The 24,987-nt window shown below is 26.5% G+C and overlaps 5 protein-coding genes across 10 annotated transcripts; 3 read left to right on the forward strand and 2 right to left on the reverse strand.

Moving 5' to 3' along the window:
• Nucleotides 1-446: 446 nt before the first annotated feature.
• Nucleotides 447-4,233, forward strand: LOC132917655 (protein SGT1 homolog). Of its 2 annotated transcripts, none has more exons than XM_060978493.1 (2): nucleotides 447-593; nucleotides 3,049-4,233. In XM_060978493.1, exon 2 carries the CDS (start codon nucleotides 3,054-3,056, stop codon nucleotides 3,627-3,629), a length of 576 nt encoding a protein of 191 aa, XP_060834476.1. In that variant the 5' UTR covers nucleotides 447-593; nucleotides 3,049-3,053; the 3' UTR covers nucleotides 3,630-4,233. The 2 variants fall into 2 exon arrangements, with proteins under 2 accessions (XP_060834476.1, XP_060834475.1); XM_060978492.1 differs by lacking the exon at nucleotides 447-593 and adding an exon at nucleotides 1,917-2,140.
• A 1,897-nt stretch (nucleotides 4,234-6,130) lies between these two features.
• Nucleotides 6,131-7,313, reverse strand: LOC132917124 (large ribosomal subunit protein uL1). Of its 2 annotated transcripts, XM_060977701.1 has the most exons (4): nucleotides 7,156-7,313; nucleotides 6,816-7,073; nucleotides 6,432-6,680; nucleotides 6,131-6,361 (listed from the first exon to the last, which is right to left on the reverse strand). In XM_060977701.1, the coding sequence occupies exons 2-4, from the start codon at nucleotides 7,047-7,049 to the stop codon at nucleotides 6,191-6,193; spliced, it is 654 nt and encodes a 217-aa protein (XP_060833684.1). In that variant the 5' UTR covers nucleotides 7,050-7,073; nucleotides 7,156-7,313; the 3' UTR covers nucleotides 6,131-6,190. The 2 variants fall into 2 exon arrangements, with proteins under 2 accessions (XP_060833684.1, XP_060833685.1); XM_060977702.1 differs by having other exon boundaries at nucleotides 6,816-7,170.
• An 86-nt stretch (nucleotides 7,314-7,399) lies between these two features.
• On the forward strand, nucleotides 7,400-11,660 carry LOC132918090 (protein fuzzy). 2 transcript variants are annotated; one of them, XM_060979174.1, is made up of 9 exons: nucleotides 7,400-7,765; nucleotides 8,092-8,213; nucleotides 8,360-8,501; nucleotides 8,595-8,708; nucleotides 8,787-8,990; nucleotides 9,288-9,454; nucleotides 10,859-10,974; nucleotides 11,047-11,167; nucleotides 11,307-11,660. In XM_060979174.1, the coding sequence occupies exons 1-9, from the start codon at nucleotides 7,691-7,693 to the stop codon at nucleotides 11,356-11,358; spliced, it is 1,113 nt and encodes a 370-aa protein (XP_060835157.1). In that variant the 5' UTR covers nucleotides 7,400-7,690; the 3' UTR covers nucleotides 11,359-11,660. The 2 variants fall into 2 exon arrangements, with proteins under 2 accessions (XP_060835157.1, XP_060835158.1); XM_060979175.1 differs by lacking the exon at nucleotides 8,595-8,708.
• A 386-nt stretch (nucleotides 11,661-12,046) lies between these two features.
• On the reverse strand, nucleotides 12,047-17,398 carry LOC132917340 (RNA-binding protein 28). Its single transcript, XM_060978044.1, is given in 11 exon segments — nucleotides 12,047-12,224; nucleotides 12,291-12,431; nucleotides 12,558-12,608; nucleotides 12,610-12,801; nucleotides 12,867-13,016; nucleotides 15,200-15,414; nucleotides 15,521-15,689; nucleotides 15,951-16,203; nucleotides 16,273-16,534; nucleotides 16,858-17,026; nucleotides 17,140-17,398. Coding segments are annotated over 11 exon segments (1,809 nt in total). The 5' UTR covers nucleotides 17,233-17,398; the 3' UTR covers nucleotides 12,047-12,110.
• A 4,641-nt stretch (nucleotides 17,399-22,039) lies between these two features.
• Nucleotides 22,040-24,947, forward strand: LOC132917773 (uncharacterized). Of its 3 annotated transcripts, none has more exons than XM_060978679.1 (5): nucleotides 22,040-22,190; nucleotides 23,293-23,457; nucleotides 24,210-24,300; nucleotides 24,409-24,527; nucleotides 24,603-24,947. In XM_060978679.1, exons 2-5 carry the CDS (start codon nucleotides 23,307-23,309, stop codon nucleotides 24,740-24,742), a joined length of 501 nt encoding a protein of 166 aa, XP_060834662.1. In that variant the 5' UTR covers nucleotides 22,040-22,190; nucleotides 23,293-23,306; the 3' UTR covers nucleotides 24,743-24,947. The 3 variants fall into 3 exon arrangements, with proteins under 3 accessions (XP_060834662.1, XP_060834647.1, XP_060834653.1); XM_060978664.1 differs by lacking the exon at nucleotides 22,040-22,190 and adding an exon at nucleotides 22,216-22,784; XM_060978670.1 differs by lacking the exon at nucleotides 22,040-22,190 and adding an exon at nucleotides 22,216-22,625.
• Nucleotides 24,948-24,987: the final 40 nt, after the last annotated feature.

Genomic DNA, 24,987 nt, shown 5'->3' on the forward strand with positions numbered 1-24,987 from the left:
ACACAATTGTATTTATATTCTGAATTGTTTAAAGTAAATAAATTCTTAACATTATAATCATTGGAGCAATGGAGCTAGATTGCTAGACACAAGTATACAGTACTGTTGTTTGCTGTAGACGGATGAGAGAGGGTGCTAAAGTAGAGTGATCCTACACCCTATAAACATTATCATTCATTACCAAAATTTTAAGAATTTAAAAATTAATAATTAATATTTAAAAATAATTATTATTTTTGAATTTCTTTTTAGTCAAGTTAAAATTATTTTTATTGTTTTTATATTTAAATATGATCATGTAGTAGTAGTAGTAGTAGTAGTAGTAGTACGTACCCTAATATATAGTAGTCTTTATTTCCTATATATAGGATATAATATTATGTAAGTTCGCGCTGATTTTTAAATTATAATTTTAGATAGGTACCTACTAGCTAGTATGTCCTATATACTAATATAAAAATACTAACTAGGTCTAGGTGTCTGGGCCAATAAATATATAATGTAATTTTTTTTATTTTTAAGAATTATTGAACTTTTCCAATGGGACTGCCGTAGAACCATAGAAACAACGCTACGCGATGATGCCGATGATGGTTAGTATTTTTCCTCCATGGTCATGCAAACATTTGTATATATTGTAATTGTATTATTAAATTGTGTAGGTACTAGGTGCCTAGGTATTAAAATACCTATCTATAGTCTTGTTAAGTACTTTACTACTTTAGTAAATATAATTAGGACTTCAGGTATATATTATGTATAAATGTAGAATAATTAATAAATTATTTAAAATAGGCACCAACAATAAGATACTTTTTGCATTTAGAAAATATTTTAAATACTGCGTTGAACAGGTTATTTGTATTTTTATTTTAAATTCTTTAAAAATTTAAAAGAATTATTTAGCACTTCTGTCTTACAAGTTATTGTCTATATTATTTTATTTATAAGTAAAATTAAATAATTAAACATTTATTTTAATATTAATTTATTTTATATTTAATTAACCGTTTAAATTGTTTGATTAAAATCGAAGTATTTCAAAATTAAAATCACGCAAATATTTATTTTTTAATATAAAATGAAGTATTAGAACCTAATTCAAAGTACTAATGATACTTATAAGTGATATTACAATTTTAAATTAACCTTGTGACTAATTACAAAATTAATTTTCTTATTGACTTGAACAGTTATAATACGTCAAATAAAAAAATGATTTTAAATAATTTTTGAATGGATGCGTTTGTATTTTTTATCTATATTTAAATACAATTTTAAATTAATATTTTACAAAATTGGTATCACACGCGCGATTTATGGATTATACTTATAAACCTACATAGTTACATAATATTATATGTGTATCTATAGACTGAGTACTTAACTACATACTATGTAAAGAAACTAATGAAAATAATATAAATAACAATAAATATTAAACAATTATGGTAATTCAATGGTGTGGTTACCGTAGGGCCAACAGAGGCAGTTGCCTCAGGGAGCAAATAACAAATAAAATAATATTGGTTTTGTGTAATTGTAAATTTATGTTTATTTAATTTGGAACAAAATCTTTAATGTGATATAAGTGTGATTGGGTTAATCTTATAAAAAAAAAAAACATAAATTTGGTCACGGCAAAATTTTAATGAAAAAGGTCGAAGAATCGAATTTATATTAGGTAAGTAGCTAGGGCGAAAATACATTTTGCCTCGGGGCGCTGACGAGGGTAGTTACGCTATTGTAGTAATTATACATTACTACGTTTAGTACATTACTACATTTTACCAGTTTACCACGACCACACTCACACAGTCCCCAAAACATGTGGTTCAAAGTCTTAGTATACATATGTTCAAACTTGTTATCACGGCGACTCTAGCTGTTATCTCGCATAATATTGTTTATATTCGTTGTGTTCTAGAAGATTCCAATTTCCAAGAATCCATGTTCAATTGCTGTAGTGTACTAGTTGTTCATTTTTATTTGTTAATTTGTTAATAAGTCAATAAATGTAAATATTCTCTTACAATTATAAGGCTGTGATTATAGTTTTTCCTTTTCTAATTTTTGTACATTAAATCAGTCGTGGCCAAAGAAAAAACTTATTGTATTTGATTAAACAACGTACTTAATTGTAAGAATTCAATTATTATCTATAGACATGTTATTGTGTATATATATATATGTGTGTGAAAACCAACTTTAAAAATTCCATTTGATAGTTATAATTACTTTTAACACGTTTATATGTATATAAACTAAGAAAAAAAAATTCTAATTTTCTACTAATATATAAACAGTTATGTTATATTCAGTGTGATAGAAAAAAGCTGCAATAAAACAATTTCTAAAAAAATATTTACTACTTTACTAGTGTTATTTTCTTATACCTTAGAAATAAATAATAGTTATATTTTAAAAATACACCTTAAGAGGGCACATCAATATATTGTATATATTATTTTATTCTCTATCTTAAAGACAACACATAATATAGTTAAAACTTCTTCATAGCATTATTAGCATTAATTATTATAATAATATCTGTATGTCACAATATTTTTTTAATTTTTAAAAAATAATTGATAATTGTAAATACAAAAAATTAAATAAATTAAATAGATATTAAAATAACTTTATAAAAATCAAAACATTAAAAAAAAACTAAGACATAAATATTTTTGAAAATTATTATGATGATAATTTAATTTTAATTATGTCACGGCGATAAATAAGTGAAAAGTACTGAAAGAAATTTTTACTTTATTTTAAGCTTACAAGACAAAATATATTTTTTCGTTGATGCCCACTATTATTAAAATCTGAGTTGTGATTTAATATATTTGTACTTCCCCCCCCAAAAAAAAAATGGTATACTATTATTAATTAATTTATATAAATCAGTTTAATGTTTCCAACTGATACTATATAGTATAGTATATTAATATTTGAAATTAATTGTATTAGAATAGATTTTAAATCACTTTAAATAAAGCTTATAGTTTATAATAAGTAATAACTAATTATTTATTTTGATTTTAGTATTTATGATGGCTTCTTGCACAAATGAAGAAAATAAAATTGTCATAAAAAAAGATTGGTACCAATCAGAGTCTCAAGTGATCGTTAGCATTTTGGGTAAACATACATCAAAAGAAGAATGTTGCGTACAATTTGATAAAGATGAAGTAAATATTCAAGCCAAATTTGCCACTGGTCAACCCTACACTGTTAATTTAAAACTTAGTAGAAGTATTGCACCTGAATTTAGTAGTTTTAGAGTTCTCTCGTCAAAATTGGAGATACGCCTCGCAAAAATAGAAGGTGGAATGTGGGATGTACTAGAGAGAACTGTTGTCAAAACAACTAAGCCCTCCTCTATCAATCTCCGCAATTGGGATAAGGTTGTCAACGATATGACAAAAGATGAGGACGAAAGTGATGTAAACACTTTGTTCAAGAAAATTTATTCAGACGGTTCAGACGAAGTGCGCAAAGCTATGAACAAATCATTTTTGGAATCAGGGGGCACTGTTTTAAGCACCAACTGGAAGGATGTTGGCAAAGACAAAGTAGATATTAAACCTCCAGAAGGGATGGAGTGGAAGAAATGGGACGAATAAATAAATAAATCTGTACATACTATTACGTTAATTAAGTGTTCGACATTCTTTAAAAATTATACAATAAAAGAAAAGATTTTTTTAACTTTATATACTTCTTGCAGAGTATTGTTGTATTATACACACATAAAATTGCGTTTTCATGTGAACAAATCATGTTTTAATTTATTCATTTTTTAAATTGATATTTATTTTGATAAATAGTCTTTATAGTCTTTTTTTTCTTAAACAAATTATTTAGAATTAAACATAGATGACAATTAAAGATACCTATTTGTTACTTATTGTATATTTGATCTTATACAATTAGATACCTTATTGAGGTATTCAGTTCATAGCTGGCAAAGTTAATACCAAATTTATGTTAAAATGTTCATGATTCATCATACAGTTAAAATATGTATTTGTATGGAAATATTAAGTATAGAAATTAAGTTATTATAAGGTCTTGAAAGTGTTATATGTGTATGCTTATAAGTTTTAATGCTTTAAATAAATTTAAAAGCAAACAAAACTAAGATGAACAATACTTTTCATACATTATTGCTTTAATTGTACAGGCCAAACGTTTGTATTAAATAATAAAATAAAATGAATACTGTAATTTTATTTTTATAAAAAAAGTTTTTCTATCTATATTCCTTTATTATTTACAAAGTAATTAAATGTCAAATAAATTGTTTTTAAGTTATTCATTAATGACCAGACTAACATTTTTACTTATTTGGGATAATCTAACAGGACAAGAAAAAAAATTATTTTTTCTAAAAAATATAATTATCAATTATAAAGTATAGAACTCACTAGTTCCAGATACAATATTTTTTACTTTGAAAAACATTGATTCATTCCAAATAAATATAATTTGCACGTCATCATATACAATGTGTGAAACTATGAAAGTTTATTTTTGTATGTTTCAAATTAAAAAAAAAAAAACAAATGACAGCGGATGAATCTAATGATATTGCTTTATTACTAAAATATTTAAAAATTATAATATACTGATACTAAAATAATTTCACTGATCTTTTTTAAAACCTCCCAACCGTGAGAAGAATTGCTTTAGGTGCTTATGAACATACATAACTGGCATGTGAATTTTTTTAAGATTGTTTATAAAATTTTGATACGCAACCAAAATAAGGACTGCTGTCCTTAATCTAACCTGACTAACATAATTATGTTCACAATAATCTATTTTAATATTAATTTTTAAAATGTAGTAAATTGACTTATTATAAAATTAGATTAGTATATTATGAAGTGCATCTCAGAGACTTCTATTGATATTTTAATTTTGAAGCAAGTAGTGATAATTTATGTAAATAAAACATTAACAAAAGCCTCCGAGATATCCTATATAATACCTTTAAATTATATAATAGGTTAATTCATACCAATTTTAAAATTAACAAAGTAAAATGGGTTATTGTTAAACATAAATTTTTTTATGTAATACTTTTGGAAGATGAGATAATATAGGCGAGTATGGTGTCCTTTTAATTGAGTACAATTTATAATTTAAATTAAGACACCAAACATGCACGACTCACCCATCTTAAGCTGGGCTCACACAAAAAATTAAAACAAAACAATCAGTGTTTTGTCTATCATTTTACTATGCATGACTAACATATTTTTGGTGGTAATTTAACAGTGCATGAAATACATACTTTACATTAATAATTTGAATATTTTTAACATTTACATCTTCATTAAATCATATATGTAAATGTCAGCATATTATACAAATAAAATATAAGATGCTATTAACAATGAAAGCATACTATTTTGTGATCCATCTTATAAAATCTTTACCATTAGAATATGTTTAAAATTCAGTTTTTAAAAATGTTAAGTTATTATGACAAATGTGCTAACATATGCTAGAGATAATATTATTTGTACACCTCATAACTAATAATAAATTATCATCATCAAATTATTTATTGAATGAAGTAATAATCTAATTGTCAATTATATTTTATTAAAATATATAATTTTAACACGTTCACGCCTAAGGGGTAAATTCAGTAGGTCCTTTGATAAACCAAAGCAAAATATTAAAAATATCGTAACAATACAAAAATAAGAATAAAACCTATCTATCAGTCAAAATTTAAACCAGCTATATAAATAACCCACAACAAAATAATATTGGTTAAAATAAACCGGAGTAAATGAATTATGCTTAAACATAATATTGACCGTATCATCAGTCTGTCTGAACATACACTCGTCACACGTGGCTGTGAATGTGTTAACAAGTAAATTACCGTTGGCAATATAAATAGAATTATATTGTAAAAATGTATCTGTTTAATTTCACTATTAAAAAGAATAGTTACCCAAGTTATTATACTGTTGATAGTTTTATATTTACATAGAAACTAAATAACTAAGAAAATTACAATTTTATTATTGTTGTACCTGCATTTTCTAGAACTTGTATTCATGAAAAGAAAACTACAAGAGAGTAGAAATAAATTGAACAATGATTATTTCAACTTTGAAATTAATGTGGTCTTTATTTAAAAAATTAAAAATTGAATCACACATTAGTACAAACGTTGTGGGGGTCCCATTGTTGACTTGATGTGCAGTGACCTAACGTTTTGCCAATGTTTCTTCAACAATGAAACTAAGAAATTGATTGAAAGATGGATGTTGTGAGCCAATTCATCAGATTTCATATCAACATGACCAACGGCAACACACAAACACAATACCTAAAAATTTAAAAACATTATAAATCAATGCAATTGATTAGTGTGAAAATGGTTGAGAGGGATCGCTTACCTTTTTCATTTGGAACTTAATAGTGGCTTTAACTTCATCGATTTTCATGTTCATCGACTCTTGATGGGACAAGAGACCAGGAAACTTTCCAGCTTTGTTTAAACCGGGTCCTAACAAACGTGGGATTTGTTTGATAAGAGCTTCACTGGCTAAGAACGCATCGTATCGTTTGGCCAATTTCTTCACTAACTTCTTGTTCTTGTTAAGCTTCTTCAAGGCTTCAACATCCATGAAAGGCACCTTGTTTACCTAAAATACAAATGGAAAACACATTTAGCTAAATTCCAAAACACCAGTATTTCAACTAGACACGCGTCGGTGGTTAAAACGTCGTGTGACAATGAAGCTCTTAACCAGTTTAGTAGTAATGAAAATAGAGTTTACCTCGGCTTCGTCACAATGCTGTTGGTCACCAAGAATGCACACCTTCATCTTGGGCCTAGGGATGTGCTTCAATTTGATGGTTCCAGAGAAACGCTTGTCCTTTTGTGGATCGTAGTTCTTGAGACCAATTTGCAATTCGACAGTTTGCAAAAAGTTTTTCTTATGTGTCTTGGCCTGGCTCAACACTTCGTTGACGGCCTCGTACAGCGTATCCTTAGATACTTTCGACGACATATTGTGTTAGTGTATAGACGTTCACTAAGACAAAATTTAAAAACAATTATTTAAAACGTGGACACCCGAAAACCACACTCGAAAAAAATATGTCAGATGTACTTACCCAAAAGACACGAGTGAGAAAATGAACGCGATACACTTCCGAAAAGAATTTTTAGGTTATGATGCATCTAGCTAGTAACTTTTTAATTCTGCCATCCACTCAATCTCAGCGCTATGTTGGTAACCTGGTAAAGAGTATTCCAAGACCGTGGTTGAATTCTACTGTGGTCATTGTGAAAAGTGCTCTCCCAAAAAAGATAAACTGATAATAATAATGATAAGTATTAGCTGATAATAATTTTTAAATATACCATATAGACATTAGTAAAAAATAAAAATCATAAATTAATACTTTATAATTCTAAGTACTAAATAGTGAATAGTAATTAGGCAATAAGAATTAATAGAATTAATAGAATTATAATTGTTATGCATTCTGAATTTTTCAAGTCTACAACAATCTAAGTTTTTAATCCTAAACGACTTAAAGCAATATAGGGTATTAGGGTATAGGGGAATCGTTAATAATTGCATTTCTTTGACAACAAAAAAGTACACCGAATACAGAAATAAGAAATAAAAATATCATTCTTAAAATGTTTGACGTGGTGTGCACTACAGCAAACGGGGGAATTCCGATATTTTACCGAAAAAATAGTAAAATGGATTCAGTAAGTTATTAAACATTACAATCATCATCGTTTGTAGTATAATTTGTTGAATTACACAAAAAATAATATAAATTGATATTTGAATAATACATTTACATTGTTCAAAGTACTATTTGCTTACTACGAACATAAATAAAAATAAAAATGAATTGTTCGTCACAAATATGTTTAGTATTCACTTAAGAATATAACCTAAATATTTTCCTTTCATTGAGTACTTAAAAGAAATTTTAATATTAAAAATATTAAAACAAATTTGGATAGGTAGATTTTTTTTAGAGATGTATTTAAATTCATTCAGCTTACAAAAGTATGTATTCTTTCAGGTACCGTTTACTACATTTTCAACATTGAATGCTGTAATAACATTTGCAGATGTACAAAATGTTCAATTTAAAGCTATTCATACAGATAAACATTCTTTTATTTGGCATGCCATTGGAGACAGGTATATAATTATATTATAAATTCATTAACATTATGAATTTATAGATATTTTTTTGAATTATCTTTACAAATTAAAATACAAATTGTGTTCTATTTAAATAGTATGTTTTGTCAAAATTCTTGTTAATCTTCATCAAATATTTTTAGTTTAATTTTAGCAGGCATTGGTGATTTAAATGATTCTACAATAAAAACCGGCCTAGAACTGATATCAACTTTAATAAAGATGATTATTGGAGACGAAAACATATACAATAAGAATGCAGATAGAATAAAACGGGAAATAAAAGTATGCACCAATCCATCAACTTAAATAAATTTAATCTAATAGGTAATTGATCAAATTGTATAGCTTTAAATACAGTGTTTAATTATTGTTTAGCCATGTTTACCTATTATTGATTATATATTGAGGAGCTTAACATCTGTAACGATAGAAAAACATTTAATAAACATAATTGAAACACAATCAATGAAGGATAATAAAGCAATAAATGTAACTACTAACTTTTATAAATAAGGCATACTGCAAATTCTTAAAATAAATTAAAATTGTTTAATTTTTTATTTACAGAATTGTTTGTACAATTGGTCAGAAACAATCTGTAGTGATCTTTGTTGGGTTATTGTGGATAAGAAATTGAGTGCTGCAACAAAGGATTGGTGGGATTTACATGTTAGCGATAGAAAATTATTAATAACAATTATTTTAGCCAATTGTTATGACCAAATTACTTCGGCTGATATTCCAATTTTCCTGCCTCATTCTAGTACAAAGGTACATCAATTTACTTGTTATATGAAAACTTTATTATGCAAAGCCTTTTCTTTAAAGGAGTTCTAAAAATAAGTGAGAATTTATATTATATGTAGAAGGTAAAATACAATTTTATTTTTTGATAGTCTCTATGTATAATAACTAACAGTACACTGCAATAATTCATTGAATTTTTTTATATATACATACGTATAATACCAATATATCTGAAAAATAATTTTGCATACAATAAGTTTTTCATACTCAGCAATGCAAATAATTATATATTCTATAATTCATTAAATTTCATGTTTCTAGGTTCTTTTAAGGTTAGTATGTTGTATGGTTGTACAAGATGTTTGGACAGCAGCTATTTGTGGACCTACACCAAATTTAGATGATATTGAAATTAATGCTGCCAAAAGTTTTAGAACAGTTATCAATTATTTTCGTCCTAATAATCCTAAATTTGAATTAACATCTGGGTAAATAAATAATTATAGTTATAAAATATATATGTTACAGTTAACGTATTGAATTCCATTATTTTATAAAATAACTAGGTAGTTTATGAATTACCTACAAATATCAGATAATATATAAAATAATTTAAGCAAAAAAACTATTTATTACACTCCCACTAGTTATTTGATACAATTTTAGTTTTACTTTCATTAAAATGTAGGTTACATTTAGATTTAAAATACATTATAATATTTAATTTATTTAAACTGAATTAATTACAATTATGTTTTTTATTTGTGCGTGTGTGTAAGATTATTGAAAAATTTAAAATTGCCCAGTACCTCTTTTTTTTCTGCAAACATACCTATTTATATCACATTTTTTAGTGAAAAACCTCTGACTAGTTCCTAGTAAGTGAGCTATTGCTACTTATCTTAATGTAATACTTTATGAAGTGTCTAATACTAGCAAATTTTTTGAAAACATTAAAAATTGGGATTGAGAGTGTAGTTGTTTTAATACTCCTGTAAAAGTTATATATCCTATAGTTTAGACAGTTTAGTTGGTAGGCAGTTATTGATAACTGTAATTTCAGATTTTAATACTTAAAATGTTCTATGAAAATAAGTTATTAATTGTTAATATCAAAATTTATTTGTGAATTTATTTTCACCTTATAAAGGTTTATAAACTTTAGACTTTCATCATAGTTTAAACTTATAAAATCATCAATTAAATCAACAATAGATACATTTTTAAAATATGCTGAACTTTTTAAAAACTAGTATATGTAATTATTATAAAATATTGAACACAAGTTGCAATTACTTGACAGTCAATTAATTTTAATATCTTATAATTTGGCCGATAAAACGTTTATTTAAAAATTATTAGGATTTGCTCTACTATAGTGTATATATAATAGTTAGAGCAGTGTTTCTCAACCTTTGTATTATGGTGGCATACTATTAAAAATTTTCATACTTTGTGACACACAATAAAAAAAAATAAGAATAATACCTATTCATTTTTGTAAATATATGTCCACAAGATTCGTGCATTTAACATTAATACTTCCCGCGACATGTTTGGTCTTACCCAGCGACACACCGGTTGAGAGAACACTGAGTTAGAGGTAATCCGTTTTCAAAAAATAGATTGTAAGTTATCTATTTCTTCATAGCCCATAAATTGTATATTCGTACAATTTAATACATTAACAGTGTGAGTAAAGGAAATACATGAAATAACTAATTAAATTATAAATTATAAACAATATCCTACACATTTTAGTTATTTCATAAACTAACTAGTTCAACACTTTAACTATGATATATATATATATATTAATTTATATATTAAACAGTTTCTTAAGACCATTTTAAAAACATATGTGAAGTTTATGCATATTTATTATATTTTAGGTATATCATAGTGAACACAAACTTGTTCAAATTTATGCAAAATTATTACTCAAGTACTGATGTACAAAAAGGAATTATACAGTTTTATAATAAAATTGCATCACGTCTTATGAATGGTAAAGTTTTAGATTTTTTAAATGTGTTCTATTATTCTTTTTTATTTTTTTTTATGTATTCATCATGTTTAGATAATTTAATGGGAAGCGAAGTCTCGTGTTCGGGGAAAAATCATAACTATTATGCTATAAGTTCAAATGGTATAACATTATGTTTAGCATATCCAAGTAAACATAATATGGTTACAATCAGGTAAATTTATTTTAAATTATTAGTAATTACTGATTAATGATTAAACTGTTTTTAAGTTATTTAAATGTATTTATACATCTATTTTTAACTTATTTTCTTTGTTAAAATATATTAATATCATTTTTTGTTTTTGTAATAGATACTATGCGAAGCAAGCTTTTCAGCAACATTTATCTGACATCAACAGTTAAATAAGCATAATTATATATATGATATGATCCATATAATATATAGTTCAATTTTAATAAATTTAATTTTTAAATATGGTCCGTCCAAACTATTATGTAATTTTAAATTTACTTTTTGCTGTTGCAATGTTTAAATTTTTATATTTTATAACTTAAAATTAAGATAATATTATTTTATTATAATTAATTATGCATTTTATTTTGAACAAAATATATATGTATTTACTTTATATTTAATATTTTCTAATTATAGATAATAGTCAAACTACAAGGATCCTAATAAATTTTTCTTGTACATTTGGCAACTATTTTTTTAGTTTTTTTTAACTACTAACAATGACTCTCTAATAGTCATATTAAAATAAGAATATACAATCTTAGATTGTAAAATGTGTTGATGATATGTCATACCCACAGTGTTCTCACCATCTTATAAATGAACAACAACAAATTTTCATTCAGATATTTCAATTTTGTGTAATTAGCTTTAATATTAGAGTGAATGAAACTATTATAAAACTTAAAGGTAAAAGCATTATATTCTATGTTTACAATATTTTTAGTAAGTGAATTATTAGTATTCAATTATTAATATTTTATATAACCACTCAAACATTTCTTAAAACAGATATTCCTTTATCAGACATTAAATATTGATAGTTATTGCAATAATAAATAAATTAGACAAAGCTCCATTTAAAGAGAAATATATTAATATACAAATATCCAACAGAAAATACACTTAATTCTCATAGTTATGCTTCATACCATTTTTTCAATGTTTCTGGAGCTGAAATTTTATTCTTATATTTGCTAACTAATTTTGAAAACGATACATCATTTTTTGTATTCTTCTTTTTACTTTTTACCTAAAATACAAAAAATAATAATTACATAAACCATTTTAGTTGAATTAAATAAATGATAAAGCATACTTTTGGTTCTCTTTTCTTCTCGTTTCTGATAGCTAAATCACGTTTCTTTTTCATTGTTAATTTCTTCTTGGTTTTGACATTCTTCTGATGAGCTTCTGATTGAATCTTAAGTTTAAACTTTGATCGAATTGCCATGTGCCCCTGAATAATTTTTAACACATAAGTAATATATTAAAATTAATAATTATTAAACCAAACGTTTTAATTAATACATTTAAATACATTATATTATTGAGTTTACTACAAATAATGCTTTTTTTATATTACCTCTTTAGCTGTTATACCAGTATATTCAGGTAGATCTGCTGTTTTTTTTTTTTGATAATGCGGTAGATCTATTGTTTTTGTTATTGTTTTCTGTATTAAATTTCTTATTTTTATTTTCAACAGTTGATGAAGTACTTGGTTGTTGTTTATTAAATAATGGATTGCTGGTTTTACTCTTGTCTATTCTTCGTTGTCTAGCTTGTAAAACAAGCCTATTTTCAATAGAAAATGCAACTATTGGTCTCTATAGTTAAAATAATTATTAATTAGATTTCTACAGAAGTATAAAATAATATCCGAAAATTTTACTTTATTTGAATTAAAAATGTTTGGATTGTTATTAATGGATCTGAGTGCCTTTAAAGCATCTTCGTGTTGTTTAAATGTAACAAAAGCATATTCTTTTGAAATTGGTACTCCCTTGGGATCAACTTTTTTTAAATTTCTCATAACAACTACCTGAAATCAAATAATAAAACAATATTTATATATTTATTAAAACTACATTTTAAAAATTTGTTTTGAAATATTAATTATTAATTATTAGTAAGTATTCAATAACTAGACCAGTGTTTCTTAACCTTTGAATTATGGCAACACACTATTAAAATTTTCATACTTTTTTTATAAAAAAAAAATAAGAATAATACCTATTCATTTTTGTAAATATAGTGTCAACAATGTTTGTACTTTTAATATTAGTACTTTCTGCAACACGTTTGGACTTACTCGGCAACACACCGGTTGAGAAAAACTGAACTAGACAATATTTAAAGAAAACAATAAAAACCTTTTTATGATATAAAATAAACATTAAAACCAAGTGTGTCATTTAAGGGGGACAGCCACAGAATTAGTGCCATCCTAGATTTTTATGGGTTGTCAAATTTTATGTTTATTTTAGCACAATTAAAATTGTTGCCAATAACCAAACTAGGATTAAGATTTTTAAAAACCAATATGAAATTAAACATTAAATTTATTATTTAAGTATTTGATTTAAAAAAATATTCAAGCTTTTATTGAAGCAAATTTTTGTATTATATTGTATAAGTTTCTCATTAGAGAAATAATATTATTAAATCGAGATTATCAAATGTTTTATTTTCCAAATCTAAATTTTATTTTAATAAATATTTTTATTCATACTATATCCTGGTCACTGAGAGAGCGTTTCTCGGCGGTGATTAAAATTTGTTTGTTCTTGTGCATTCTCACTACTTAAACTTGCCAAAATGCTAGCCGCTGCTAACACACAATTATGTAATAGAGTGGGAGAAATTTGGGTACGAAATCGCAGAGCACGTTTTTTGAATGCCCCAAAAAGTAGCGCTCTCTCAATGGCGAAGTATAATGATTCAATTTGTTAAGTATTATCTTATAATCTTTTACACAAAGTATGTAATGAATAATAATCACAATATTATAAATTTATGATGTAAAATTAGAGGATCCTAAAAATCTAAAGAAAACCAGGGGACCATGGGTGCCCTCCCTACTTCCCCCTGAGGCCTGATTCACCTTTTAATCCAAGAATGCTAATTGTCTATAATTGTGAATCTTTATCATTTTCAAGGTATTTTTAATCAATGCAACAATGAATATTACAAAAATGATATTTAAACAGCTTATTGACATCAAGATTTAGGTAGATATAATTTAAGAAATTAATTATTTATTGTTTATTTTTTTTAAGTTGTACCCATTTATTTATTTAATTTGTAAGGTGGTGTCCAAATTTATAATAAAATAGGTCTTGTAGTCTCTTTATTAAATAATAACTTTTTAATTGGGTATAAAAGACATAAACTAATGGGAAAAATACTGCGGAATATATTCATATTACATATATGAATTCTATAATTATTGTATTATTATTATCTTTATTATTTATTACTATCAACAAATGTTTCTATTCATATTGATAAACAATAATTTGCTTAACAAATACCTAAAGTATTATATTTTTAATTTATTAAATAAGTAAATACATAGATTTAAAAAAAATATATTATAAATATAGTATTATGTAAATGGTAAAAACATAAAGTTAACAATCTAACTATTTTATTATTGACAATCAAATAAGTGTTTCTTTTATTAACAAAATATTCAAGCCTGCAAGTTTGTTAAATCAATTATTTTATTTATTATATATAAATTATATCTAACTGAACTAACTACTAAGTATAAGTAAATGTTTATAATATATATTATAAGACACTCATTTTGCAAATGGCTAAATGTCAAGAGTGTCCAACTTGCAGTTATTGTCACATCTTATCCAAAATCAGAGTTTACTTATTATTATAAATTTTAATTTTTTTTTGTAGGTATATACATTTAGGCATAAAAATATGTCATTGAATTTATTCATATGGCTCACAAATTTATTCATGTTGGCTGTTCCTGCTATATATTATACCTATTATTTTAAACAATTGAACAATAAAAATATTGTCCAACCTCAAGAAAAACTGAAATTACGATCTTGATCTAAGCTCTAAATTAAAATTGGTGAGAAAGTAATTTATTAAAAATGTCAAACTCTCAAAACAGTTTCAAAATTGATCTTTTGTAAGGCCATAGTTTTTAATAATAATGCTATTTAAATTAATAATTGCATAAGTTATCTAACTCACTTTCAATACTGCATTAGGACGAGTATATTTTGTAAATAAATCTTTTAAGTTTTTATTATCCATGTTTGCTGGCAAGTTATGGATAATAAGTCGATTACGAGCTACAAACATATTTAAATTTTTAAGAACTTGAGATTTCCATTGTTCTAACTCAAGTCTTTTGTTCATATCATGAACAGATACACCATTTGCAGCTGCTGTTCCGGCAATTATAACTAGAACAAGATTCCAAGTATTGAATGTCATGTCTTGGACAATAGAACAATATGCATGTTTACATCAACTACTTAAACTAAGATTAATAAAAATATATCTCCATACCTCCTTCTTTGATTAAATATAAATTTCTGTTATCCTTATGAATAACTTTATCATCTTTATTTTTATCTAGAACTTCTTTATCGATTGCCATTTGCGGTTCCATTGTAGATCCATTAAGAGTTAGGTCTTCGGGAGAACTAGACATACAAGCTTCCACACTGCTAGAATCCTAATTTACATGTTTAGAAAAATATCACTACTATATATTAAAATTTAAGTGTAAAGCTAAAGCTCCATTCAAATAATGTTTTACAAATCAAAATACTTGCAAAATTTATATTTGTTCACATTTATATATTGTACTCAGGTACGTATACAGTGGGAGGATTTTAGGGGGTTCACCCCCCCCCCCTTCTTCCCACCAGAAATTTTATTTTGTATACGTGCCTGATTGTACTTTTAATTTATTATAACTAATGCTTATATTTACTCTGAATTTCACAAATGCTGTTCCTTTAGAATGTTCTGTTAAACGATCTACACAAACAAGTGCATAGTAAATTGGTCCAAATCGTTCTTTTACAAATCGCTTCAATTCATCATTGTTAACACTAAATGAAACATTTTTAAAAAAAACTGTTAATCCTTCTTTAACATCGTGAGATTTAAAACGTTTTTTATTTGCTGTAGAAATTACAGATTCATTTTCATCATTGTCTTCTCTTTTTCTTTTAACATCATTTCTAAAATTACATACATCAAAATAATTATTCGTGAGTTGATTTATAGTTTAATATAAATTTATAACTCACTCGTTATCTGTAGTCTCAAAATCTACAAAATTGTCGTCACATTCCTCTTTTATTGTGTCAAGAGTAAGATAATCTTCAACAGTTTTAGATTTTTCTATATTGTTCTGATTATCAGATAAAACTTCTTTAATTTCTTCTTGATCTTCAACAATAGCTTCAACATTTTCTTCTTTGATTGAGATATTTTCTTCTTTTTCTTTAGTAGTATGAATAGTTTCATACTTATTTTTTGGTATAGCCCAATCAACAACAATAGATCGACCTAAGTATTTTTAAAAAATTTAAATAATTAATAGTAATAGATATTTATTATTTAAATAACAATTTTCTAATATTAATAATTAATAAAAAAAGAAAAACATAAAAAATGTGTCATAATATTGGTGTAAAGAATCAAATATTTTTATAAGAAATTAGAAATGACATAAAAATAATTAGTGAATTAAGCTAAGAGAAAACTTTTATAACCTTTGAAAATATGTGAAGAATTGTTGGTTTTTTATTTTCTGGTTATAACTTATATACCTTTTAAAGTTTTAAATATATATTATACGTTTAACAAATAATTAACTATATTATACTTACCACCAAAATCTTTACCACTGGTATGGGCAATTGCTTTAGCAGCATTTTGTTTAACAATAAATTGTACAAAACCACAACCAATAAGTTTTCCATCAGGTTTTCGTAGAAGTTTAATATCATTTATTTCACCAAATTTAGAAAAATGTTCTTTTAATTGTTCTTCATCTGTCTATAAACATTTATACAATAATTTTAAATTATTATGATTCAATATTTTAATAGATAAATACAATTTTATAATTTACAAGACAATGCAAAAATAATTTAATAGATCTCACTCACAGTAAACGGAAGATTTCGAATAATGAGTCTGCCCCGGCGATTGTTAGCATTTTTCGGGGCTTTGTTTTTGGCAAAAAAAATTTTATCTTTCATGTTTGCGTCTTTCGATCGACAAAATATCTATTAATTCGCTGATCACTTTTCGCATTCAAGTTGTTGTAGAGTGCACGTTGAAGTTAATACTTATGATTTATTTATGTAGATAGTTGTCACTCGTCTCTCGTCAGTGGCACGACGCACATGTCTTGCCGCCACTGTTATCTATATCTACTATCTAGTATCAACCATATACTTGATAATGAATTGTTATTATTTTTCTGACTTTTTCATTTTTTTGTGATAATGCTTATTTTTTTGTAATAACCACAAGTTAATGGCGGTTAATCTATTATTCTGTCACTTTAGAACGGTTTCAGAACATGGACCCCCATCGTAGAATAAATGAAATCATTACATTCTATTAATAAGAAGAAATCTCCTCTATATTGTTCCATAAGGCATAAGAGTATAATAAAAATAATAAATTAATAGCAGCTCTATACCATAAACCTATAAAGATCTTTATTCTAATCAAGGTAGATCCACCTTGATTCTAATATATTTAGAAATATATTCTTAAAGAAGATCTTTATTGGTCTATGGTCTATGGTCTATGCTGCATTACTGCAACAATCGTAATTCTTAACCTCTTTGGTATGGTTTGGTAAGGTTAACAACTGACGTATGACCACTATGACCACGACAGATTACTGAGGTTAGGTTGATATTACACAAATACATATTATTCTTTACATCGGTTACAGCCACTATTAAAGAATATATATTATGTATATAAAGAAGCTAATAAAGAATGGATTCAATTTTTAGCAAATAAAAAATTCAGGTTTCATAATTTGCGCCCATATAGTCTGCAATTCGACGCAGAAAATAGGACGTAGATAGGACGTTATAACACTTCGTTCGACTTAAACTTTTTCCCCTACTATACGACGTCAGGAGGTATAACAATCCGCCGTAGGCGGATTGCCCAGCACAGGTATCGATTTGCATCGAATGAGGACTGATAGCTAGACACTCGATTACCATTTTTCGTACTTATTTATTTTTTATATATATTCAAAAAAGAACCGGGCATGCGACAAGTCACGGTATTACACCGGTTAACGACTGATAGCTAGACACTTAGTAACCATTTTTCGTACTTATTTATTTTTTATACATTCAAAAAAGTACCGGACAAGCCTCGAGACAAACTATATACGTGACCGATTTCTAGACACCCGACTACCATTTCCAACCGAATTTCCCTCGAAACGATTTTCACTCGACCCACTCGAAGGCGCCGGAGGCGGCTTCTACAACCCTTGGATCTCAAAAGCGCTCAAAAGTCTACGTCTCAATCTCAACTTTCAAAAACTTTTCACATTCGAAAGAAGACCGCCAAACAATCGACAACACCCACTTTATCATCATCCCGATAGAAGACACCACGGACTTATTACCGCCAAATCTTCCTTTTTTGAAAACTTTCCACTTTCAAGCTCTTCCATCCGTCCTAGGGTAGGGTATTCACTTACAGCGAGTTTCACTCAAAGCGAGGCACACCCGAAGCTAGTTATGTATATAAAGAAGCTAATAAAGAATGGATAGGAAATGGGAATATAGGATAGGCTATGACTAAATACATCTATTTTACATGTATTTTGTCATGCTATATACGATATACTATATCGTATATAGTATTTGCGGTGGCACATTTTTAAATAAATGTAAAATATAGAAAATATAAGTAAAGAGTAAATACTAAATATTTATTGTACATTATACATCATCATAATTCATAACTCATAATTTTTAACTTTTACCAAACATATAATATAATTATATGAAATATGAATCAATATGAATCAAATTAGCTGATTTTCGTATGTGTCTTCACAACTCTACAAGAGTTTAGGCTACCACCGGCAACCTCCAATAATCGTGAACCTGTATCTTTTTCTCTCAGGTTAGACTTCTAGTCTCTAGATCTTGACGTACTCCATCCATCCAACGTTTCCTGGGTCTTCTACCTGTTGGTTTGTATTCAATTGATGCCCCAACTTCAATTCTTTCCTCTCTTCTAATAGTGTTTCCCAACACGCCAACCCACGAAATTCTCTGGCCCTTCACGTATAGCTTGTTATGTAAGGTAATTTGGTGATTTCCATAGATAATATATTATCTTTGGTGATTTCTCTTATTTCTACGTTTCTTCTTATACGTCATATATTTATTTCGGTAACTAAAACTGGTCCACATATTGTTCTTAGTACTCTATTCTCGAAGGCTCATTACTCATTAACTACGCTGAACTTACACAAATGATATAATTAGAAATAACTGAGATTATAATGAAGCAACTAAACAAATTTAAATAATAAACATAATAATCAAACTATATAATCGTGTGTTCACAACAATTAGATCGACTTGTATTAATTGTATTTCTTATTTAAAATTCGTGTTAATCATTATTATTTGAAATGTATGAGTACAAATTACAAATTATTTATCATTGTCATAGATTAATCTTGAATAATATATATATATGTATAATGTATATGAATGATATAGGTAAAAGGTAATTTATAAAAATGTTTATAAAATATAATATTACGGCAAACAAAAAAAAAAAGTATAAGCACAAAAGGTACCTATAGGCTGCAACAATAGTTTTGTGCTTATATGTTACTCTGTACTCATATATTCATATGATCAACTAGAATAAATATGAAAATTCATACAAATCCGCGCTCTAGACTAAGTATAGTAGGTATACATCATAATATCTAAAGAGAAATTGTAAATTGTAATTTTATATTCAATTCATTCAAAAATGTTGCTATATCTGTTAAAAATGCCAAGTCGAGAATCTATGATTCATCTGATAGATCTGCAGAGGCGATTTTATTTATTTTATTCATAAATATTTTTATTTCCTATCGCAGATCAAAAAATCGTTTAAGTGCTGCACCTTTACTCAACCATCTGACTTCTGTAAAATATATAAAACATATTCCGATTCAATTTCATCCAAAAATTGTTGAAATTGACGATGAGTGATGAATCAAACCATTCTTTCAAATAAAATTTAAGAGTTTAGGACCAATTGCAGTTTAGCTACCACACGAGTCCAAATTGTTCCCATTTTTTTTATTGAAACATATTATGTATTTCAACGGGTATTTGGTAAAAAAGACCAAGGAAAAAAAGAACAATTTTTAAAAATTTGACTATATAAAAAAAAAATAAATATATTAATTGATTATATGAAGATTAAAAATTATTATTTTAGCACATTTACTCGAAAAATGTGTATCAAATTATTATTATTAATCATTTATCAATTAATGATAATGTCATATTATAATTTTACAAGCGTTAGAATAATTAAATAGTATACAAGTATTATATATATATATATACAAAATAAAAAAGACAATTTAGCGTGTTTCTAGTAAAATTTGTTCTTAAATAATATACAAATAATAAATTTATCAATAAAATACAAAATATATGTATATCCTTCAATAGCAACTTTTCACCTAATAATATCTATTATTTTATTATTCGTTTCTCGATTCTCGTAGACCGTAGTCGTTGTCAGTCTTGTCAAGTCATATTATAGTATATAGATTATAGACTGAACTTTAAGTTTTAACAAATTTTAACACTGTTTTTATTTAATATATTTAAAATTTATAAAAATTGTTCTTTTTTTCCAGGAATCATTTCAACGAGTTAAGAATCATAGCGCAAAAACGAATTTGTACAAATCTATATTTTTAAAATTATATCCTTCCAAAGTTTGCGATTTTACGTTTTTACGTATGCGTTTTCACTTTAGTACCGCACACCGTGTCTATAACGAATTTTTCAATTTTTTTGAAATAAATCGAAAGTAAATTCAAAATGTATATTGTATACTCTACTTACATGTAAGTATAAACACTAGATTACGTAGTCTGTGAATAATGAGTAATAACATTAAGCTTATAATTGTATTAAATGAGGAAAATCGGTTATTATATCGAACTGAAAATATTGGTTAGACAAATATATAAACTAAATCGTGATTATCGTAGTTTTCGGCAACATTTTATGATTATGTATATCTCCATTCTCCGGTACTCTCGCGTTCAAATAATTTTACTTAGGACTTAGGTTTCAAAGTAAAAACCTGCTAACAGTTAAATGTCAAGTATATTCAATATTGGCTTCCTTCGTCTATCGGCTCTAGTATGAATTCGTCTTAAAGACCGTTTTAGGCTATCTTCTAAAGGTATTTCTTTCCTCGGATAAATCCGTTACATTTTTTGCATAAATCCTAGATGGTAAATTTAAATTTTCTTGAATGTCTTGTTTCATTTTGCAAATGGCTCGTTCCGCTTCCAAAACACCTGGATTAGTTTCATGATTATGTGGCGCAAATTTAATGACATGTATTAATTTTAATTAAATTTTGTATTTAACTTTTTACTTTTACGCCGGGGACTAATTGTCCGAGTATAAAATTATGACGGGGACCAATTGTCCGCATACAACATTTTTTCGCGGGGACCAATTGTCCTAGATCCAGTCGTCAGAGTGTCAGACTTGGTCACAAAATCACCTAGGGCTAAAATTCGGATAGCCAATAACCTATCAGCATAAACTTAAAGTATACACGATTGGATTAGATTTTATTTATAAAGAAATATATATATATTAGAACATTTATATGCTAATATGCTTATTGCTAATATATATAAATATAGATCTATGCCACGATTTAAGATACATAAACACAGATACGTATATAATTATTTATGTTTTATAAATCTGTGATCTTAAATCGTGATCTATACTAAACCATTATACAGAAACATTAAGACAATTGTCAGTAATGCGCAGAATCTGCAGATGTGTATATAATAATGTATATAATGTTTATACATGTCTGTGGAGTATTGTTAACCGGTAACCGTGATAACTGATAAGGTGAAATCATATTCGAAAACTTTAACCAGGTAAACGTATAATCTAAGACAACAAACTAACAAGACAATAAGTTCACAATAGTATAGTAACTTTACTAACTTTACCATCGTTTATACTCGTTTAAATATTTTCGGTTTCCAAGTATTTGATATTCTGATGTACTACACATTATTCTGTTCTACTACTACACATTTGACTAATTATTTGTAGTTTATTTATTTTTGTTTTATAATATATTATAATTATAATTGTCATTCGCCATTCGGTTCACCGTCGGCGTGTCTCTGCTTGGTGCTGTTGCTGCCTCAATTCTCTGGTTCCGAATTGTTACGGCATCCAGATTCCGAGCACTGTCGTTTGTCGGCGATATAGCATAATATTATCATGTCGTGTGCTTACGTTTCGGCACGACGATCAGATCGATGAAGCCGAACGTGGCTGACGAGCAGCTCACCGCTCTATTTGTTAGTTTTTGTCGGGCGACAGGCGAATTACTATTACCCGAAAACAGTGATGACGACTGTCCCGAATCTAAATTGAAATTATAAAATATTAACATACATATCTAATAAAATAATCCATCGTTGCGTGTAGACTTGAAAGTCTGTTTGGGTTCGTGCTAGGTATAGTACGATGTTAAACAATACTAATCTCGTAGTAGTTTGACGACGTTACAAACAAAAAAACTAGACAATATGTTATTTAAACGTAGGTCGCTCGGAGTCGGATTAACCATTACGGACAAAGCCTACTACCTAAGATATAATTGCCCTGATATAAAATGAAACAATTACAGTACATACAATAAACAACTATTTAAATATTTGTTTAATTTTTACGTATTTTATTAGATTTGACTGTTGAATTATTCATTATACTTTAACAACGAAAATGACTCGACAGTTATTTCTTATTTTTCTCCAGACCCCAAAGTTGCTTAGGGCCTACAAATGCTTTAATCCGGCACTGAGGATACCGATTGTAGTGTTTTGTGTTTGACGAACTAGATAGATTCGAATGCACGCGTTACAAGTAGACAGACCGGGTCTACTATTATTGTTTGAAACGAGTAGAATATCATTTAGTATTTATACTCGTATCGCAGCGATTGTTAATGTGTCGTTGTTGTAGCTAAGCTCGGAATCATGGTGGAAGACAAAATCCTGTACACTTTCCGGGGGTGGTTGGCATTTGTGGCTTTCATGGACCTCGGCGTAACATTTCGATCATTTTTCGAAAACAAATGTATCATTGGAACGCAGACTAATTTACAGGCAGACGAACACTTTATACACGGTACCAACGATAGTTTTTACGTCCAACAAATTATTTACTATATCTGTAACCAGCAATGTTATTTGTAATTCAGCTATTTTTAAAACAAACATTTTATTAAGTTTATAAAGTGCCACTTAATAAAATAGTGGTCTAGTACCTACTCTGGTAGCAACTATGATGCTATTTTTTGTTGTAAAAAGATAATGGTTGGTGATACAGAACTTAAACATAAAATGTAATATAGATATTGAAACTGAATACTGATTTAAAACGATAAAAAAAAGCTATAACTTAATGTTCTTCAAGGTTTTTCTATTACTAAACATTAATTATTAAGTTAAACTGGAACTGATGATAAATTTAAAAAGGCAGAAATTAAAATTTTTTTTATCATTTATAAAAATTAAATGAGAACATGTGTACCTAATTGATTTGATAAAAAAGAACAATTTTAATTTATAAAAATATTTTAAATTCATACATTTTAAGACAAGTTAAAATATTCATGGAAAAGAACTGAAAATCTGTAATTTGTCATATCAAAACTATTTGAATAATAAATCATGATTAATACATTTTTATATTATAATTATTAGGAATTTAAGGGTGTTATTCAAAATTATGTAATAAGTAAAAACAATCCCAGAAATTATTTAAATTTTTGATTATTATTATTATAAGTTGTCAATTTATTAATTGACAACTATAGATTTAAAATCAAAATTTAGTTCTGGAATATTAATTAAATTTTTCATTTAAATTATTCACAGAGGAATTAACTTTGCCAAGAGTGCTGGGTATGTTTTCACTTCTTAAAGCTCTATGTTTGATACATTGCTCATTATTTATTCACTATAAGCCGTAAGTAATTTAAAAATGGTTATTTTGTATTTAGTGTTGATCTCATAAATATTTTTATGATTCAATATTTTTCAATAGAATTTAATATTTTATATAATTAATTTGTAGAATGGTCAGTATTGGTGCTATATCTATGGTCTTATCCATTGTTTTGTATCTCAGTGAAGCAATTCATTACCGGTCAACTACTTTAAATTTCTTTATTGTTTTTCCAAGTATTTTAAATGGTAAAGTAATACTTTTGTAATAGAGTATTTAATGATGAATCATTTAAATATGTATATATTTTTTAATTTTCAAAGGTTTAACATTGATTGGTTTATACTTAATTGTACGCAAGATTAATAAGCCACCAGTTGAATGTGTGGAAGAAAATGTTGAAATGTTAATGAGTAAACTCAAATATCAAAAAAATAAAAAATATATTTGTAAAAAAAAATAAGTATGACTATGATATAGAATACAAGAAGAATCATTCAAGATTTATGGAAACATTTGTTTTTTAAATTTTATAAATTTGTAAAAGTTTGAGCTCTCTTAGTTTCTTTTAGTTAAATTGTACTTAAATAATTAAATTTATTTTTAATGTAATGCATTCAGTTTGTAAGTAGTTATGATCTAATTTAAATTTATAAGTTTTCATAAAGTTGGTAATTTTTGTTTGAAATAATATTTGTAAAACAATCA

This window comes from Rhopalosiphum padi, chromosome 1 (assembly GCF_020882245.1).
Source record: "Rhopalosiphum padi isolate XX-2018 chromosome 1, ASM2088224v1, whole genome shotgun sequence".
Taxonomy (NCBI): Eukaryota; Metazoa; Arthropoda; class Insecta; order Hemiptera; family Aphididae; genus Rhopalosiphum; species Rhopalosiphum padi.

Coding starts and splice junctions, on each gene's coding strand:
- LOC132918090 (XM_060979174.1), top strand. CDS start 7,691: ATGTTTGACGTGGTGTGCACTACAGCAAACGGGGGAATTCCGATATTT. Junction 8,991..9,287: donor TGCCTCATTCTAGTACAAAG/GTACATCAATTT, acceptor TCATGTTTCTAG/GTTCTTTTAAGGTTAGTATG. Junction 11,168..11,306: donor CATAATATGGTTACAATCAG/GTAAATTTATTT, acceptor TTTTTGTAATAG/ATACTATGCGAAGCAAGCTT.
- LOC132917124 (XM_060977701.1), bottom strand. CDS start 7,049: ATGTCGTCGAAAGTATCTAAGGATACGCTGTACGAGGCCGTCAACGAA. Junction 6,681..6,815: donor AGCATTGTGACGAAGCCGAG/GTAAACTCTATT, acceptor TTTGTATTTTAG/GTAAACAAGGTGCCTTTCAT. Junction 6,362..6,431: donor TTAAGTTCCAAATGAAAAAG/GTAAGCGATCCC, acceptor TTAAATTTTTAG/GTATTGTGTTTGTGTGTTGC.
- LOC132917655 (XM_060978493.1), top strand. CDS start 3,054: ATGATGGCTTCTTGCACAAATGAAGAAAATAAAATTGTCATAAAAAAA.
- LOC132917773 (XM_060978679.1), top strand. CDS start 23,307: ATGGTGGAAGACAAAATCCTGTACACTTTCCGGGGGTGGTTGGCATTT. Junction 23,458..24,209: donor AGACGAACACTTTATACACG/GTACCAACGATA, acceptor AATTATTCACAG/AGGAATTAACTTTGCCAAGA. Junction 24,301..24,408: donor TTATTTATTCACTATAAGCC/GTAAGTAATTTA, acceptor ATTAATTTGTAG/AATGGTCAGTATTGGTGCTA.